This window comes from Eschrichtius robustus, chromosome 17 (assembly GCF_028021215.1).
Source record: "Eschrichtius robustus isolate mEscRob2 chromosome 17, mEscRob2.pri, whole genome shotgun sequence".
NCBI lineage: Eukaryota > Metazoa > Chordata > Mammalia > Artiodactyla > Eschrichtiidae > Eschrichtius > Eschrichtius robustus.
Genome location: NC_090840.1, coordinates 40,841,653 through 40,859,690, shown reverse-complemented (window position 1 = coordinate 40,859,690; position 18,038 = coordinate 40,841,653). Strand labels below are relative to the sequence as shown.

Below are 18,038 nucleotides of genomic sequence, written 5' to 3'. Positions count from 1 at the left end.
TGTCCCATATATACATCTGTTAAGTCCATCTTGTCTAAGGTGTTGTTTAAGGTCAGTGTTTCCTTATTGATTTTCTGTTTGGATAATCTGTCCATTGATGTAAATAGGGTGTTTATGTCGTCCCCTAGTATTATTGTGTTATCATCAATTTCTCCCTTTATGTCTGTTAATATTTGCTTTACATATTTAGGTGTCCTACATTGGGTTTATATATATTTACTTTTGTTATATCTTCTTCTGGGATTGATCCCTTGATCATTATGTAATGTCCTTTTTCTCTTTTTACAGTCTTTGTTTTGAAGCATACTTTGTCTAATATAAGTATTGCTACCCCAGGTTTTTTTGCATTTCCTTTTGCATGGAATATCTTTTTTCCATCCCCTCATTTTTAGTCTGTCTGTGTCTTTAGATCTGAAGTGAGTCTCTTATAGGCAGCATATATATGGATCCTGTTTTGGTTTCCAAGCAGCCATTCTATGCCTTTTGATTGGAGCAATTACTTATTGACATTTAAAGAGATTATCAATCGGTGTGTACTTATTGCCATTTTGTCAATTGTTTTGGGATTTTTAAAGTTCTTTTTTGTTCCTTACTTCTTTGTTTTTTGTTCCCTTCCCTTATGATTTGATGACTTCCCTTGTGATTTGATCTTTAATGTTATGTTTGTATTCCTTTCTCTTTTTTTGTTTGTGCATCTATTATAGATTTTTGGCTTGTGGTTACCATGAGTTTTATATATATACATATATACCTATATATATATATACATATATGTGTATATATATATATATATATATATACACACACACACTGGTATATTGATATATATAACGGTGACTATTAAAAGTTGTTAATCTTTTAAGTTCAAACCCATTTTAACAACTCTGCATTTTTACTCCCATGCCCGCATTTAATGTTTTTGACATCATATTTTACATTTTTGTTTTTTATATCCCCTAACTGTTGTGGATATAGATGATTTTACTACTTTTATCCATTAACCTTCCTACTAGCTTTATATGCAGTTGATTTATTATCTTACTATATATTTCCCTTTACTAATGAGATTTTTCCTTTCATAATTTTCATATTTCTAGTTGTGGCTTTTTCTTTTCTGCTTAGAAAAGTCCCTTTAACATTTCTTGTGAAGCTGGCTTGGTGGTGATGCTGTCTTTTAGCTTTTTCTTGTCTGTAAAACTTTTGATCTCTTCTTCAAATCTGAATGAAAGCTTTGCTGTATAGAGTATTCTTGTTTACAGGTTTTCCCCTTTCATCACTTTAAATATATCATGCCACTCTTCCTGGCCCGCAGAGTTTCTGCTGATAAGTAAGCTGATAGCCTATGGGAGTTCCCTTATATGTAATTTGTTGCTTTTCCCTTGCTGCTTTTAATATTGTCTCTTCATCTTTGATTTTTGCCATTTTATTATAATGCTTCTCAGTGTGTCACTTTGGGTTGAACCTGTTTGGCACTTTCTATCATTCCTGGACCTGAATTACTGTTTCCTTTCCCAAATTAGGGAAGGTTTCAGTACTGTCTTCAACTATGTTCTCTGCCTCTTTCTCTCTCTCTATTCTCTTCTGGGACCCCTATAATGCAAATGTTAGTACACTTGATGTAGTCCCAGTGGTCTCATAAATAATTCTATTTCTTTTTTTTCTTTTCTTCCATTCAGCTTGAGTGATTTCACTACTCCGTCTTCCAGCTTGCTGATTTGTTCCTCTATAGTATCCAATTTATTGTTGATTCCTTCTAGTGCATTTTTTATTTCAGTTTTGTATACTTCATCTCTGTTTGGTTCTTCTTTATATTTTCTATCTCTTTGTTAAAAACTTCTGATATTTCCCTCTGTTTATCCAAACTCTTCTCTCAGGTTCTTTGAACATCTTTATGATAATTAACTTGAACTCTTTATCAGATACATCACTAACCTCCACTTCACTTAGTTCTTCTTCTGGAGTTTTATCTTGTTCCTTCATTTGGGACTAATTCTTCTATCACCTCATTTTGCCTAATTTGCTGTTTTTATTTCTAAGTATTTGGTAGGTTTGTTACATTTCCTGACTTTGGAGAGGTGTCCTATGTGTACCTGTGGTGCACTCCTCTATGGTCACCAGAGCTACAGGCTTTAGGGGTGCCCCCTATTTGTGTTGTGTGGGTACTTCCATTTTGGCTGACTGACTACTGTGGCTGGTCTGGTAGGTGTGGCTAGCCCCTGTCTGGTTGAGTGCCAGGTCTTGCCTTGGGCAGAGGATGCCAACTACTTGTGGGCGAGGGCTGGTCATGACATGGCTGACTGCAGTGTCCTGGGATTCCTGGGGCTAGTGCTGGATTAGTGGCAGGTGGATCTTGGTGCTGGGGTGGGTGGCTGTAGGGCCACAGGTGCCAGATCTAGTCTTGCCCTACTCGTGTATGAGGCAAGTTCCAGACATGGTTTGCTGCAGGGTCCAGGGTGTCCCAAAGCTGGTGTCAGCCTGCTCGTGAGTGGGGCTGGATCCCAGGGCAGCTGGCTGAGGGGTTCAAGGTGTCTCAGAGCTGGTGTCTCAGAGCCGGGGCCTAAAGTGTTGGAGACAGCTTACTAGTGGGCTGCACTGAGGCCTTGAGCATACCAATCCTAATGCCAGCTCACTGGTGGGCAGACCCGGATTCCAGGTTCTCTGAATGCTGGGTCCTGAGGGTACCAGAGTTGATGTGTAGGCCTGTTGGTGTGTGGGTCTAAGTCCCAGGGGATCCTGGGGCTGGTGCCTGCTCAATGGAGGGTAAAGCTAGTCCTAGGGCTAGTGCCAGCCCATTGGTCAGTAGAACTGTGTCTCAGGGTCTCTGGCTGAAGACCCCTGGGGAGGGGATCCCAGATTTGTTGTCAACCCACTGTGGGTGAGGTTGGGTCCTGATGGCAGACTGTGGGACCCTGTAGTTTCTTGGGGCTAGTGCCAGTGCTTTGGTGGGTGTGGCCAGGTCCTGAGCCCTCTGGTGGGTAGGGTTGGGTCCTGGAGCAGCTGTGGACTCAGGGATTCTTAAGTCAGCCAGCTTGCTGGTGGGTGAGCCTGTGTCCCCACCTGACTAGCTGCTTGTCTTGAGGCATATTAGTACTAGTGCTCACAAGCTGGTGGGCAGGGACAGGTCTCAGCACTAATTAGCTAGAAGAAGGATTCCAAAATGGTGCCTGCCAGCACCAGTGTCCTTGTGGTAGAATGAGCTCCCCAAAATAGCTGCCACCAGTGCATGTCCCCAGGATGAGTTACAGTTGCTTCCTGCCTCTCCAGGAAGCTCTCTAAGATCAGCAGGTAGGTCTGACCCATTCTCTTTCCAAGTCACTACTTCTTACCTGTATCCCAGAGCATGTGAGAATTTTTGTGCACATTTTAAGAGTGGAGTCTCTATATCCCACAGCCTTCTGGCTCTCCTCAAGGTGAACCCTGTTGGCCTTCAAAGTCAAATGTCTAGGGGTTTGATTTCCTGGTGCAGAACCCCAAGCTGTAGACCCTGATGTGGGGCTTGAACCCCTTGCTCACTTGTGGAGAAGCTCTGTGATTGTAATTATCCTTTCATTTGTGGGTCACCCTCTTAGGTATATGGATCTTGACCATACCACTTCTCTGCCCCTCCTACCCATCTTGCTGTGATTCCTTTTCAATGTATCTAGTTGCAGAATATCTTTTCTGCTAGTCTTCTTGTCTTTCTCATCAATAGTTGCTCTGTAAATAACTGTGATTCTGATGTGACCATGGGAGAAGGTGAGCTCAGGGTCTTCCTATTCCACCATCTTGGTCACTCCTACAGTGGTTCTAAATGAGCTTCATGATTTTTCCTGTACTTTTGATACTGATCAGGAGAAGATATTGCCCCAAGTAGTCCCTGATCCTAAGAAACTACATGAGGAGTAGAGCTGAATCCAACCTGCAGGCTGGAGCCACATCCAGCTGAGATCATTCAAATCACAGTCAAACATAGACCCATGAGAGAAAAGAACCAAATATTTCCAGTTGTAATCACTGAGATTTTGAGGTTGTTTCACTGTAAAAAATGACTAATAATCCATTACCCCTAGACAAATAGCTTTACTTTCTGGGGAGATGGAGATACTAACATTTATCTTGTAAGGTGTTAGGATAAAATAAGACAGTGTTCAAGAAAGCACTTTGAAATCTTTCAAATACAATCTGTGTAAATACAGGCTATATCTATACATTGATTTTCTGAAATGGTAGATATTTAAATATTCATTTATGTTAAAATGACATGTTCAAGTGATATGTGCAGGTACATACAGATACATATATACATACATATGCATATATATTCATACTTTATAAAAATTACTCTATTTAGCAACATAAGTTTTCATATTTCAAACTGATTTTAAAGTAATTAACATAGATTACATGGTTAAAATATGATGACCTAATGAATATTATTAAGGTCTCAGTCTCATAAATCATACACTACATTATGAACTTCAAAAGCCACCATAACTTTAGTCCTGTTATGAAAGGAACCAATAACCTTTTCCTAAAATGAATTTAGAGTATGCTTAACCAGGCTTGGGGATCTGGGATTAGGGTGCAGACTAAAGGGCACCTCCTTTGTTTGGAGATGATGATGATTTCTATAGGTCTTAAGTCTTTCACATTTTAGGTGATTGAGTCACTTTCTTCCCTACCTATCATGTCTCTGCGTACTGCCCAAGCACAACTGCTAGGATTCTGACAGAGCTGATGATTAGGATCACCACCCTAGTCCTTAATATCTTAGACTCTTTACCACTTTGGTTTTCAAACAAATTTGTTTGGTGTAAGAAAAGCATTCCGTGATTATAATTTTAGCTGCCTTTTGGTCCTTTTTAAATAAGTCAATATGAAGATACAATTGAGTCAACTTCAAGAAAAATGACAAAACTTCATTACCTGCACCATAGACATTAAACTGAGGGCTGTTGGGAGAGAAGCTGTTGTGTCTCTGGACTCGACGACTTGATCGTTTTCCAGGCCATTGAATCGACAGGACTTCTGGTTTGGTTGGCCCTTGTCTTGAACAACAAAGACAATATTTAACCTCAATGTCAGGGCTTCAGTCTTTTACCTCAAGGAACAGATCTTCAAAGATCAGTCACAAAGATTTTCTAGTGTAGTGAAATGAAAACTTATGAGAACTATGGCTTGGCAACGTGGTCTAGAGATACATGGTAACGTGGCATTATAAGTGAAACTAAGGAAAAGAGGGGGGAACATGGCAGAGTAGAAGGACCTTGAGCTCACCTCCTCTCACTAAACTCAATATTTTGTAATAATCTATAAAGGAAAAGAATCTGAGAAAGAAAAAATATATATATATATAAAACCGAATCACTTTGCTGTACACCTGAAACCAACACAACATTGTAAATCAACTATACTTCAATAAATTATTTTTAAAGTTATTAAGCAGAAAAAAAAAAGAAAAGACATTGGGCTTTTTTTATTCTTGTAATTTAAAAGTTTGAGTAAAAAACCATACCTTGATTTGTAATTTAAGAAAAAACTACTTTCTTTTATTGCCAAATTATCAGTGGAAAGAATGTTTATTTGTATGCTTCCATTGTATTTTGTTTAGTTTGAGAACACCTATGGAGTTTTTTTTTTTTCCTTTTATTCAATTTTTAACTTAACTGCTTAAATCAAAGCTAAATATCCAAATAGTTAAAAAGTCAAATAATTCTATAAACTTATTCCTACAAACAGGTTCTTCCCTTCACCATATTGTACCCTCATTCTCCTTACACAAAGACAACACTTTTCAACAAGTGTTTATTTGTGTTTATCTATATATAACAATACTATCTCTTGGGGAGGTGTGACCAAGGTGGTAAAGTAGGGAGACACTGAGCTCACCTCCTCCCATGGGCATAACAAACTTACAACAATTTACAGAGCCACTGTTGAGAGCAACAACCTGAAGACTATGAGAAAAGATTTTCCACCACTAAAGGAACCACAATGAGATGGGTAGGACAAATGGAGATGCAGTATAGTCAAGATCCACACCCTTGGGTAGGCAACCCACAAAGAGAAAGAAAACCACAATTGCAGAGGTTATTCCCAAGAAATGAGGGGTCCAACTACCACATTGGGCTCCCAAGCCTGAGGGTTCTGTACTGGAAAGATGAGCCCCCAGAACATCTGGCTTTGAAGGCCAGTGGGGCTTGCATACAGGAGAGCTGGAAGGCTCTAGGCAACAGAGACTCCAGTCTTAAAGGGCACAAACAAAATCTCACACAATCTGAGATCCACAGTGCAGTGAAAGAGTAATTTAAAAGAATCCTGGGTCAGACCCAAGCTCTCCAGCTGATCTTGGAGAGCTTCCCAGAGAGGCAGGAGGTAACTGCAACTCTCCCTGAGGACACAGAGAGTGGTAGCAGCCATTTTTAGGAACTTACTCTACCACAAGGACACTGGTGCTGGCAAGCACCATTTTGGAGTTCTCCCTCTCACATATTAGTGCTGGGGGTTTACCTGTACTTTAGCAAATTGGCGTTCGTCCTGGGAACCACAAACCCAGCAGCTAGCCACAAGAGACCCAGCTCTGCCCACCATCTGCCCCAGGACCTGGCTTGTCCCAGTCCCAGGAACCTTGGACCCCACAGTTAGCCACCCTGAAACCCAACGCTGCCCAACAGTGGACTGGCACCAGCCCTGGGACTCCCCAGACCATGCAGTTAGCCACACTGGGACCTGGGCCTGCCCATCAGCTACTACAAAGCTGGGCTTAGTAGCCAACTGGACCAGAGAAAAGCCCCACCTGCCAGCACACCCATAGTAATTGGTCCCACCATAACAGAAGGGCCCATGCAGCCCACATAGTGGGTATGCCTAGAGTATATAGCTCTGGTGAACAGAGGGAAGTGTTTTGCCAGGCCCAATATGATGTCTCCTATAGAAGTCCACTTCCTCAAGATCAGGAAACATAACTCACCTATCTAATACATAGAAATAAAACAAAGAATTTGGCAAAATGAGGTGACAGAGGAATATATTCCAAACGAAGGAACAAGATAAGACCCCAGAAGAAGAACTAAGCAAAGTGGAGATAAGCAATCTACCCAATAAAGAGTTAAAGCTAATAAGCATAAAGAGGCTCAACAAACTCAGGAGAATAATGGATGAACACAGTGAGAAATTTCAGAGTTAGATAAAAAATCTAAACACAGCTGAAGAATACAATAATTGAAATAGAAATACACGGAAGGAATCAACAGTAGAGTAGATGATACAGGAGGAATGGATCAGTGCCTGGAAGACAGAGTAGTGGAAATCACCCAGGCTGAACAGAAAAAAGGAAAAATAATTTTCAAAAATGAAAATAGATTAAGAGACCTCTGGAACAACATCAAGGTAACTAACATTACCATTACAGAGGGCCCAGAGGAAAAGAGAAACAGAGGAAGAAAACTTACTTGAAGAAATAAAGGCTAAAAACTTCCATAATCTGAGACAAATAACAGACATCCAGGTCCAGTAAGAATAGAGGATCCCAAACAAAATGAGCTCAAAGAGATCCACACCAAGACAAATTGTAATTTAAATGGCAAAAGATTATAGATAAAAAGAGAATCTTAAAATCAGCCAGAGAAAAGCAACTAGTTATGCACAGGGGAACTTCTGTAAGACTATCAGCTGACTTTTCAGCAGAAACTTTTCAGGCCACAAACAAGTGGTAAGATACATTTAAAGTGATGAAAGAAAAAACTTACAATCAAGCAGACTCTACCCGGCAATGCTATTATTCATATTTGAAGGAGAGATAAAGAGTTTTACAGACAAGCAAAACCTAAGAGTTCAGCATCACTAATCTAGCTTTACAATAAATGTTAAAGGGACTTTTCTATGTGAAAAAGAAAAGACTATAACTAGAAATATGAAAATTATGAAAAGAAAACCTCATTGGTAAAGGAAAATATGCAGTAAACGTGGTAGATCAACCACTTATAAAGCTAGTAAGAAGGTTAAAAGACAAAAGTAGTAAAATCATTTATAACCACAATAAGTAGTTAAGAGATTTACAAAAGAAAAGGATATAAAATATAAAGTCAAAAACATTAAATGTGGCAGGGGGAGTAAAAATGCATTGTTGTTAGAATGTGTTTCAACTTAAGAGATCAGCATGTTTAAATAATCACGGATATATATAGGTTGTTATATATAAATGCCATGGGAACTACAAACCAAAAATCTATAATAGAGATACACACACAAAAAAGAAAGGAATCCAAACATAACATTAAAATAGTCATCAAATCAAAAGGGAAAATAGCGAAAGAGCTAAGTTACTAAAAAGAACTATGCAAAACCCCCAAACAATTAACAAAATGGCAATAAGTACATATCTATCAATAATTAATTTAAATGTAAATGAACTAAATCCTCCAATGAAAACACAGAGAGTGGCTTAATGGATTAAAAAAAACAAGACCTGTATAAGCTGTCTACAAGAGACTCACTTCATATCTAAAGATACAGATGCTGAAAGTGAAGGGATGGAAAAAGTACTCCATGAAAATGGAAAGGAAAAGATAGTTGGGTTAGCAGTACTTACATCAGACAAAATAGACTTTAAACAAACTATAAAAAAGAGACAAAGAAGGACATTACATAATGATAAAATAATCAATTCAAAAAAGATATAGTAAATGTAAATGCATACACACCCAACATAGGAGCAATTAAATACATACAGCAAATATTAACAAACATAAAGGGAGAAATTGACAGTAATACAATAATACTAGGGAACTTGTAAGAGCTGGTTCTTTGAAAAGATAAACAAAATTGATAAACCTTAATCCAGACTCATCAAGAAGAAAAGGGAGGGCCCAAATCAATAAAACCAATAAAATCAGAAGAAAAAGAAGGGGGGAAGCTACAACTGACATCACTGAAATACAAAGGACCATAAGAGATTACTAGAACAAATACTTGCCAACAAATTGGGAAACCTAAAAGAAATGGACAAATTCCTAGAAACATACAATCTCCCAAGTATGAATCAGGAAAAAATAGAAAATATAAACATACCAATTACCAGTAATAAAATTAAATCAGCAATCAAAAAAAAAAAAAAAAACCTCCCAAATAACAAAAGTCTAGGAGCACATGGCTTCACAGGTGAATTCTAGCAAACACTTAAAGAAGAATCAACACCAATCCTTCTCAAACTATTCTAAAGATTTGCAGAGGAAGTTAAGCTTCTGAACTCATTCTATGAAGCCAGCATCACCATGATACCAAAACCAGCCAAAAACACCTTGAAAAAAGAAAATTACAGGCCAATATCACTGATGAACATAGATGCAAAAATCCTTCACAACTTATTAGCAAACTAAATTCAACAAAAGACTCATACACCATGATCAAGTGGTATTTATCCCAGGTATGCAAGGATAATTCAATATCAAAACAATCTATGTGATACACTACATTAAGAAATTGAAGAATAAAATTCATATAATCATCTCATAGATACAGAAAAGTCTTTTATCAAAATTCAACATCCATTTATGATAAAAACTCTCCAGAAAGTGGGTATAAAGGGAATATTCCTCCACAAAATAAGGTCATATATGACAACCCACAGCTAACATCATACTTAATGGTGAAAAGCTGAGAGTATTTCCTCTAAGATTAAGAGCAAGACAAGGATGCCCACTCTCACGACTTCTATTCAATATAGTATTGGAAATCCTAGCAAAAGCAATCAGACAAAAAAAAAAAAAAAAAAGAAAAAAGAAAGAAAGAAAGGGAATCCAAATTGTAAAGGAAAAAGGAAAACTTTCACTGCAGATGACATGATACTATATATAGAAAATCCTAAAGATGCCACCAGAAAACCTAGTAGAACTAATAAATGAATTTAGTAAATTTGCAGGATAAAAAAAAAAAATACAGAAATCTATACACTAACAATGTTTCTATATACTAACAACAAACTATCAGAAAGTGAAATTTAGAAAACAAGCCCATTTATTACAATTGTATCAAAAAGATTAAAATTTCTAGGAATAAATCTAACCAAAGAGGTAAAAGCACTACAGTCAGAAAAATGTAAGATATTGATGAACTGAAGACAACACAAATGAAAAGATATACTGTGCTCAATGATTGGAAGAATTAATATTGTTACCGTGACCATACTACCCAAGGAAATATAAAGACTCAGTGCAATCTCTATCAAAATAAGAATGGTATTTTTCTCAGAGCTAGAATAAATAATTCTAAAATTTGTATGGAAACACAAAAGACACTGAATAACCTAAACAATCTTGAGAAAGAACAAAGTTGGAGGTGTCATGCTCTCTTAATTCAAAATGTACTACAAAGCTATGGTAATCAAAACAATATTGTACTGGCACAAAAACAGATAGCTAGATCAATGGAGCAGAATAGAGAGGTAGAAATAAACTCACCCTTACATGATTAATTAACCTAGGACAAAGGAGGGAAGACTATACAATGGGGAAAAAACAGCTTCTTCAGTAAATTTTGGGAAAACAGCTATGTGCAAAGGAATCAAACTGGACTACTTTATAACACCATATACCAAAAAGAAAAAAAAAAAAGAAAAATGAAAATCGATTAGAGTCTTAAATGCAAGACCCGAAACTATAAAACCCCTAGAAGAAAACATAGGCAGTAAGTTCTTTGACATCAGTCTTAGCAATATTTTTCATACCTGTATCCTCAGCAAGGGAAACAAAACCAAAAATAAACAAATGGGACTGCAACAAGCTAAATAACTTTTGCAGTGAAGGAAACTATCAACAAAATGAAAATGCAGCCTACTGAATGGGAGAAGATATTTGAAAATGATACAACTAATAAGGGGTTAATATCCAAAACACACAAAGAATTCGTACAACTCCTCAACATCAGAAAAACAAACAAGTCAATAAAAATGCATGGAGGACCTCAACAGACATTTTTTGAAAGAAGACATAGCAATGGCCAGCAGACATATGGAAAGATGCTCAACATCACTAATCATCAGGGAAATGAAAATCAAAATCACAATGAGATATCACCTCCCACCCTTCAGAATGGCTGTTATCAAAAGGGCAACAAAAAACAATTGTTAGTAATGTTGTTGAGAAAAGGGGGGCCTCGTGCACTGCTGGTGGGAATGCAAATTGGTACAGACACTATGGAACACATTATAGATGCTCCTCAAAAAATTAAAAATAGAACTACATATGATCTATCAATTCCACATCTGAATGTTTTCCAAAGGAAAAAAAAATCTATAGTTTGAAAAGTTGAAAAGAGGGACTTCCCTGGTGGCACAGTGGTTAAGAATCTGCCTGCCAATGCAGGGGAGGTGGGTTCGAGCCCTGGTCCAGGAAGATCCCACAAGCCATGGAGCAACTAAGCCCATGCACCACAACTACTGAGCCTGTTCTCCAGAGCCCGTGAGCCACAACTACTGAGCCCGTGAGCCACAAATACTGAAGCCTGCATGCCTGGACCCCATGCTCCACAAAAACAGAAGCCACCGCAATGAGAAGCCTGTGCACTGCAATGAAGAGTAGCCCCCACTCACCTCAACGAAGATGCAACACAGCCCAAAATAAAATATAAATTAATTAATTAATTTTTTAAAAAGTTGACAAGATATACACACCCCTGTGTTCACTGCAGTATTTTTTTTTACAATAGCCATGATATGGAAGCAACCTAAGTGTCCATCAGTAGATGAATGGATATGTGTGTGTGTATGTGTGTCTGTGTGTGTGTCTATTTACATATATGATATACGTGTATATATATACATACATATGTATATATATTTGTGTGTGTTTATATATATATTCACGCACACACACACAATGGAATATATTCCTCAGTCATCAGAAAAGAATTATGCTAAGTGAAGTATGTCAGAGAAAGACCATATGATTTCACTTATATATGCAATCTCAAAAACAAAATGAACAATCATACCAAAACAGAATCAGACTCATAGTTACTGAGAACAAACTGGTGGTTGCCAGAGGGGAGGGGGGATGGGAAGAGTGAAATAGGTGAGGGAGATTAAGAATTACTAATTTCCAGTTACAAAATAAATGAGTCACAGGGATGAAATGTACAGCATGGGGAATATAGTCAATAATATTGTAATAACTTAGTATGGTGACAGATGGTAACTAGACTTATTGTGGTGATCTTTTTGCTATCTCTTTCTTTTTCAGTTTCAGGCTTTAGCTATCAAATTCCCTATATGAAAAGCTCAGGCCAAAGATATATACATGGAAATGTAAGGAACTTCCAGGAAGGCTGTTTAAAAGGAAGAATTGAGCTGAGAGGCTGCCTATTCTTTCCTTATACTTCTTTCCTGGTTGGAATATGAACATGGTATCTGGAATTCCAACAACCAGCTTTGGCATGAGGCAAACTTGCAATTGAAAGTCATGTACGAAGATGTGAAAAAGATAGGAAATCTATGATAAATCTGTAGAGCTTCCATACTTGCCTTAGACTGCCCACCACCAGGCTCTTTAGCAGGAAATAATAAGCTCTTATGTGATTAAGCCACTTTTCCCCCTCTGTTATATGCAACCCCCCCCACCCAAAATTTAATGTTAATTTATTATCAGCTGTGGAAGATTCCTTTAGCCTCTCTTATTTTGGATTCTCCCTCCCCACCCCACCTCTGACCTTTATCTTTCTTTTTTTTTTAAACTGGATTTCATTTTTCTCTTAGTTTATTCCTTTGTTTTGGAGAGAAAATGCCTAATTGCTTCATAAGAAATGGAATACCATAAGAGGCAAAATTCTTGAGACACTGCATGTATAAAAATACTTTAATTTTATCCTCCAGCATTATTAGTGGTTTTATGGAGTAAAGAATTTTAGGTTGCAAATCTTTTCCGTTCAAATTTTGAAGAAGTTGCTTGATTGAATTTTAGCTTCCAGTCTCATTATTGAAAAATACAGTGTTTTCTTTATCATTTGGGTTTTTCTCTCTGGGAGTTTTTAGACACTTCTCTTCATCTCCAGTGTTCTGAAATTTCATAATGGCATGCCTTGGCATGTGACTTTTATTATTCATTATAATGGCTCTTAGTCTGTTCTATCAACCTGGAAACTCATGCTCTTGTTCTGAAAATTATTTCTTTGATAATGTCTCTCCTGTGTTCTATTTCTAGAAAATGTCATCACACTTTTATCTCCAAATCTTCCTCATAGGTTTTCATTTCTACAATCAGAATTTCCAAGAACTGTTTTCTGTGCTTTCAATATTCTTTTTTTTAAATAACATCCTGTCCTTAATTCATAAATGCAATATCTTCTCTTTGATTTTTGAGGGTATTGATGATTTACTTTTGGAAGTTTTCTGCTCCCTGGGTATTTCTGTTTCAAGTTTTGTTTCTTGTGTTTGACTTGTTCTCTTGGTTGTCCCTGCCTATCTCAGATGAAGGAACCACAGGAATGATTGGAATCTGTATGTGTATGTTGGGGACAGCCAACTTGCAGCCTCCATTGTAGGGTGGCCTGGCTTGGCCTGTTCATTGGAGGACACTGACTCCCAGTACTTTTAAGTCTTTTCTCTAAGACTGATGAGATCGCTAAAAGAAGGAGGTCCCAACTGGAAGGAATAAGCCCAACTGCCAGTCCTCTGGGAACATAGGATTCTGAGGGGGTTTGAAATCTCACTGTTCAGTATGGAGACTTTTACTTAGTGCCTCATTTTTTAGTATTGTGCTCTGACACCCTGTTGTGCCAGTGTATATCTGTTCACCTACTCCAGAGAGTATACCTCCAGGCTTCCTCAAGGGTTGGGGAGAGGCAGTCAATATAAAGCATTTGGTGGAGCTTTCAACAGTATGTCAACCTCACTTTCATCCCCACTATCAGTTGCACATGGTGAAGCTAATTCTTGAGGCTTTCCGAGGTTTTGTGATACCAGTTGGATTGCATCTTGGCTTCTTACACTACCTGCTTATGCTTCAGCTTTCTCAGACCTTCTAAATCAGTTACCGCTAGATTCACCTTTTTTTCATGTTCTAAGCTTCTATACCATTTTTCTTCTATCCTTCTTATCTTTGTGGGTTTATGACTCCTTTTTATCCAGACTCTCTTAATGCCATTTTTGAAGGGTTTAGGGAGGGAGCAAAACTAATATTCTATGTTTGCTCTCCAATCTAACTACACCTTCCCTCTAGATTTTCCTATGGCATATTAAAAAAAATCAACTTTCTAGTGACTTCTCCTCTCTCCCAAATCTTTACTACATAGGAGGAAGTGATTTAGAGCATTCCTTCTTTATGTTCAAGCTAAGGGAATTTAAGTTGTCTGAACTTTATAATCACCTATATGTGAAATTTTAGCCTTCCCTTACTTCTGTAATAAACAACCATGAAAAGGAGAAAAATAACTTCCAAGCCAGAAGGAATTAGTTGTCTTTCTGAATAAAGAAGAACTTTGGAAAATAGAACAAACTTGCAGATTTCATTATAAAAAAGAAATTCACATATAATTAAACTGTGTTCCTAGAAACCTAGTTTGTTTGAGGATGAGTTAGCCAGATAAAAGAAGATGGATAATATAGGGTAGATGAGGACACCCCTCCCTTCAGGGAGATATCATTCTGCCATTAAATCTACCCAAAAGATCCAATTCAAGTCTTATCTCCCCATGAAGCTTCTTCACTGGTTTCTTATTTGATATCATAGGAAAAAGGGCAGCCATCTTTCTTCCCTCTGTCTTTTTTCCAATGATGAGGCCCCTGGGGCTCTCTTCACTTTGGTTTCTGGTGGCTAGCTGATAGGAAGATGGAGTCTTGGGAACAGAGATATAGTCCCTATATGCTTGGGCCTAATTCGCATGCTTCAGTCTGAGTAACCAGAGACTTCACGTTGGATATTATGGACACAAACCCATAGTGGAACCTTGTTTTCTACTTGCTTGTTTGTGTATTTTTTTCTAGAAACCTCTTTGGGAAGAGTATCGTGGATTTGTGGTGGGATTTGGGCATCTCTGGGTACCTTAGCCAAATTCTATTCAATAGCACTCTCCCAAACTGATATTAGACCTGTAATGTTCTCCATTCTTCCAAGCTGTTTTTGAGCTAGAAACCTAGAAATAAAAGATTCATTAATTCTCTAGTGTCTTCTAATTTCCTTAAACTCTCATGCTCCTTCTCATTAAACACAGCTGCACTGCAGCTGTTGGCAGCAGTAGCAGGAGTTCAAGGCTAGCCTGTGACCTAACACAAAAAATAGTTGTTCATTATGCATTCACTCTATGGTGGTGAATGCAGAATGCAAGTTTGTACAAAGTGAAAATAAAACCAAAGTGCAGGTGAAGAAAGGGAACATAACCCTTTTTCAAGCCTCTTCTCAGGTGGCAAATGATTGAGTCTAAAAATGGAGAATCCGTTTTATGTCAAGAAAACCTGAACAAAAGACAACAAATCAGGCCTCATTTTCTCATCAGGAACATGAAATCAATTTCATTGTGCTTCAAGACATTCAGTTATCCTCTGTTCAAACCCGAGATGGGTTGTTGCTTCTCTAAAGCCAATTGTTACACTTTACCCTTTGATATTGAATCACCCAATACAGTGAAGAAAATACTAAGTTTATAAGTGAAATGCCACGCAGATCCATTGGAGAGTGCATATCAATGTTCTTCAGCTGCACAAGCTCATTAGATCTGAGATTACAGTCTTTTTTGTTAGAATTTGGTGGTGCTCACTCATTTTGACATTATAAACATAAAATTGAAAATTCCACTGTTTTTCTGAGATGTCCTAATAATTATGTACCCATTAATTTGTCTTAAAAAATTGGCCTACTGAGCAGTCTCTTATCAGCCTGTTCAAAAAACTTACTGTGTGGTTCTCCATAACTTAAAATGCAGAAGTTAGATAAGCCATTGCATGTGCAAAAAGTTGTTGCATAAGCAAGAGTTTTGCCAAGCTCTTCTCTGGCTTGCAAGGTAAAAATTATAACTCAAGAAATTACCAACTGTTGGTTGGAATTATTCTGATGTCTGCTTAACACATTTCTAATTCAAGTTTGTCTTTAACATTAGTGCCATTATTTATACAACTACTATATTATCACTACTTATCTTCTCAATTGGTGGCATTGAATTTTGAAATTTTTTCCCATCATTCACTTTTCTCTATTTCCTTAAATAATTAGGCTTATTGAATTCTCAACTCTCCTGCTATATCTAGATTCACTGAGCCTGTAAGATTTTCCCCCATCGTTTCTGTATTTTCAAGTATACTCATTAAGATTAGCTCAAATGTCATCAGGAAACTCCATGAAACTGTCTTTCATGTCTATCTATATTAAATCTTTTACTTTTCTGAAATCTCTTGGCAATATATTTCCCCTTCTCTGTGGTATTTATCACTTGTACCTTGCATTATAGTTTTAGTGTTCATATTTTATTTATGTAATAGACTTTAGCCTCCTTAAGAATTGGGACTTTGTAAAATGTATCTTTACATTATCACAGTGGCTTGTAAAGTCTTCTCCATCTACTAAATTCTCAATTAAAATTTGTTGAATAAATGATAGATAGTAAGAGAAAAAGGAGAATGGTCTTTTCTAGAGGCAAATATAAGGCTAGTATCCATTGGAGGTCCCTGCCATTCCATTTAAATCTATTCATTCTCATTTTGGTTTTTACTAGTTTAAGTATAATGCCCTTCAACTGGTTTTTCATAAACATGGAGTCACTAAAGAGACATCATATGAAAGCATTTAACTTGCCTTTCTTGGCGAGTTTGCTCCTCAGTAATTTCCATGGCACATTCCAGAGAGTTCTGGAGAGACTGCAGTTGATTCAAGGTCTCTTTCAATAAAAATCGAGTTACAAATTGTTCCAAATTGGAGGCCTCTTGGTAGTCCTAAGGATGACAAAACAAATGCAATTAGAAATATGGTAGGAAAAAATAGCCAGGAGTGTTTTTTTTCCCCCATGTACCCATCAATCTCAGATTAATCCTTGAGAAAAATAGACAAAGAGGAGAGAAAACATGTTGGGTCCTGGAAGTTGGGGCAGAACTCTATCTACCCACCAGAAGTTGAATTAAGAGAGCTGCAGAAATGACTTGAATATCTCATCTCCAATTGCACCTGCTTCAAGATTAGAAAAAAGGACAAAACCCAGTCAAATTATGGAACAGACATCTGTAGAAAAGGAAAAAAATTACCTGGAGAAAAGGTTGGAATGTGACTAATTCTGGGTGTTTTTTTTTTTTTTCTCTTACCAACTAAATGTACTCACATGTTGACAATTGGCTTAATTCCCTCTTGATGTATTTATTATGCTTGATCTGTATTACACTGAAGCCAAAGGAACTTATGTGTTGTTATTTCAAAATTCAGAAAATGTTAGGCTTGGAATATTTAAACACTTTACTAAATCTGCTTACGTCCCTCCTTCAGGAAATTTACCTGAAGCTCAGCTGCATCTAACTTCTAGTACAACACCTCAGCCACAAAAGCACCTTCACTCAAACAACCCCAAGTCTACACAGAGATCATCAGAAACATAATCACTATACCTGCCAAACTTAGTCTAGGTATACAGGTGGGTTGTGGATGGTGCTACTTGTTGCTCTTGTCTTCTTCTTTTTTATTTTATAAATTTATTTATTTTATTTATTTATTTTTGGCTGTATTGGGTCTTTTTTGCTGCACACGGGCCTTCTCTAGTTGTGGCGAGCAGGGGCTACTCTTCGTTGTGGTGCATGGGCTTCTCATTGCGGTGGCTTCTCTTGTTGTGGAGCATGGGATCTAGGCACGCAGGCTTCAGTAGTTGTGGCACATGGGCTCAGTAGTTGTGGCTTGCAGGCTCTAGAGCGCAGGCTCAGTAGTTGTGGCGCATGGGCTTAATTGCTCCACGGCATGTGGGATCTTCCCAGACCAGGGCTCGAACCCGTGTCCCCTGCATTGGCAGGCAGATTCTTAACCACTGAGCCAGCAGGGAAGCCCACTCTTGTCTTCTAAAGTCTCAGAGAGAACCAAGGCAGAAAATAAAATCAGGTTGGC

The 18,038-nt window shown here is 37.7% G+C and overlaps 1 protein-coding gene across 1 annotated transcript in view; it reads right to left on the bottom strand.

The window, feature by feature from the left end:
* NECAB1 (N-terminal EF-hand calcium binding protein 1) overlaps positions 1–18,038 on the bottom strand; it is a 237,438-nt gene that overhangs the window by 68,745 nt on the left and 150,655 nt on the right. The window contains exons 5-6 of the mRNA XM_068525486.1: positions 16,755–16,891; positions 4,906–5,027 (exon numbers count right to left, since the gene is read on the bottom strand). Of these exons, the coding sequence (XP_068381587.1) occupies positions 4,906–5,027; positions 16,755–16,891 (259 nt within the window). The remainder of the gene's footprint in view (positions 1–4,905; positions 5,028–16,754; positions 16,892–18,038) is intronic.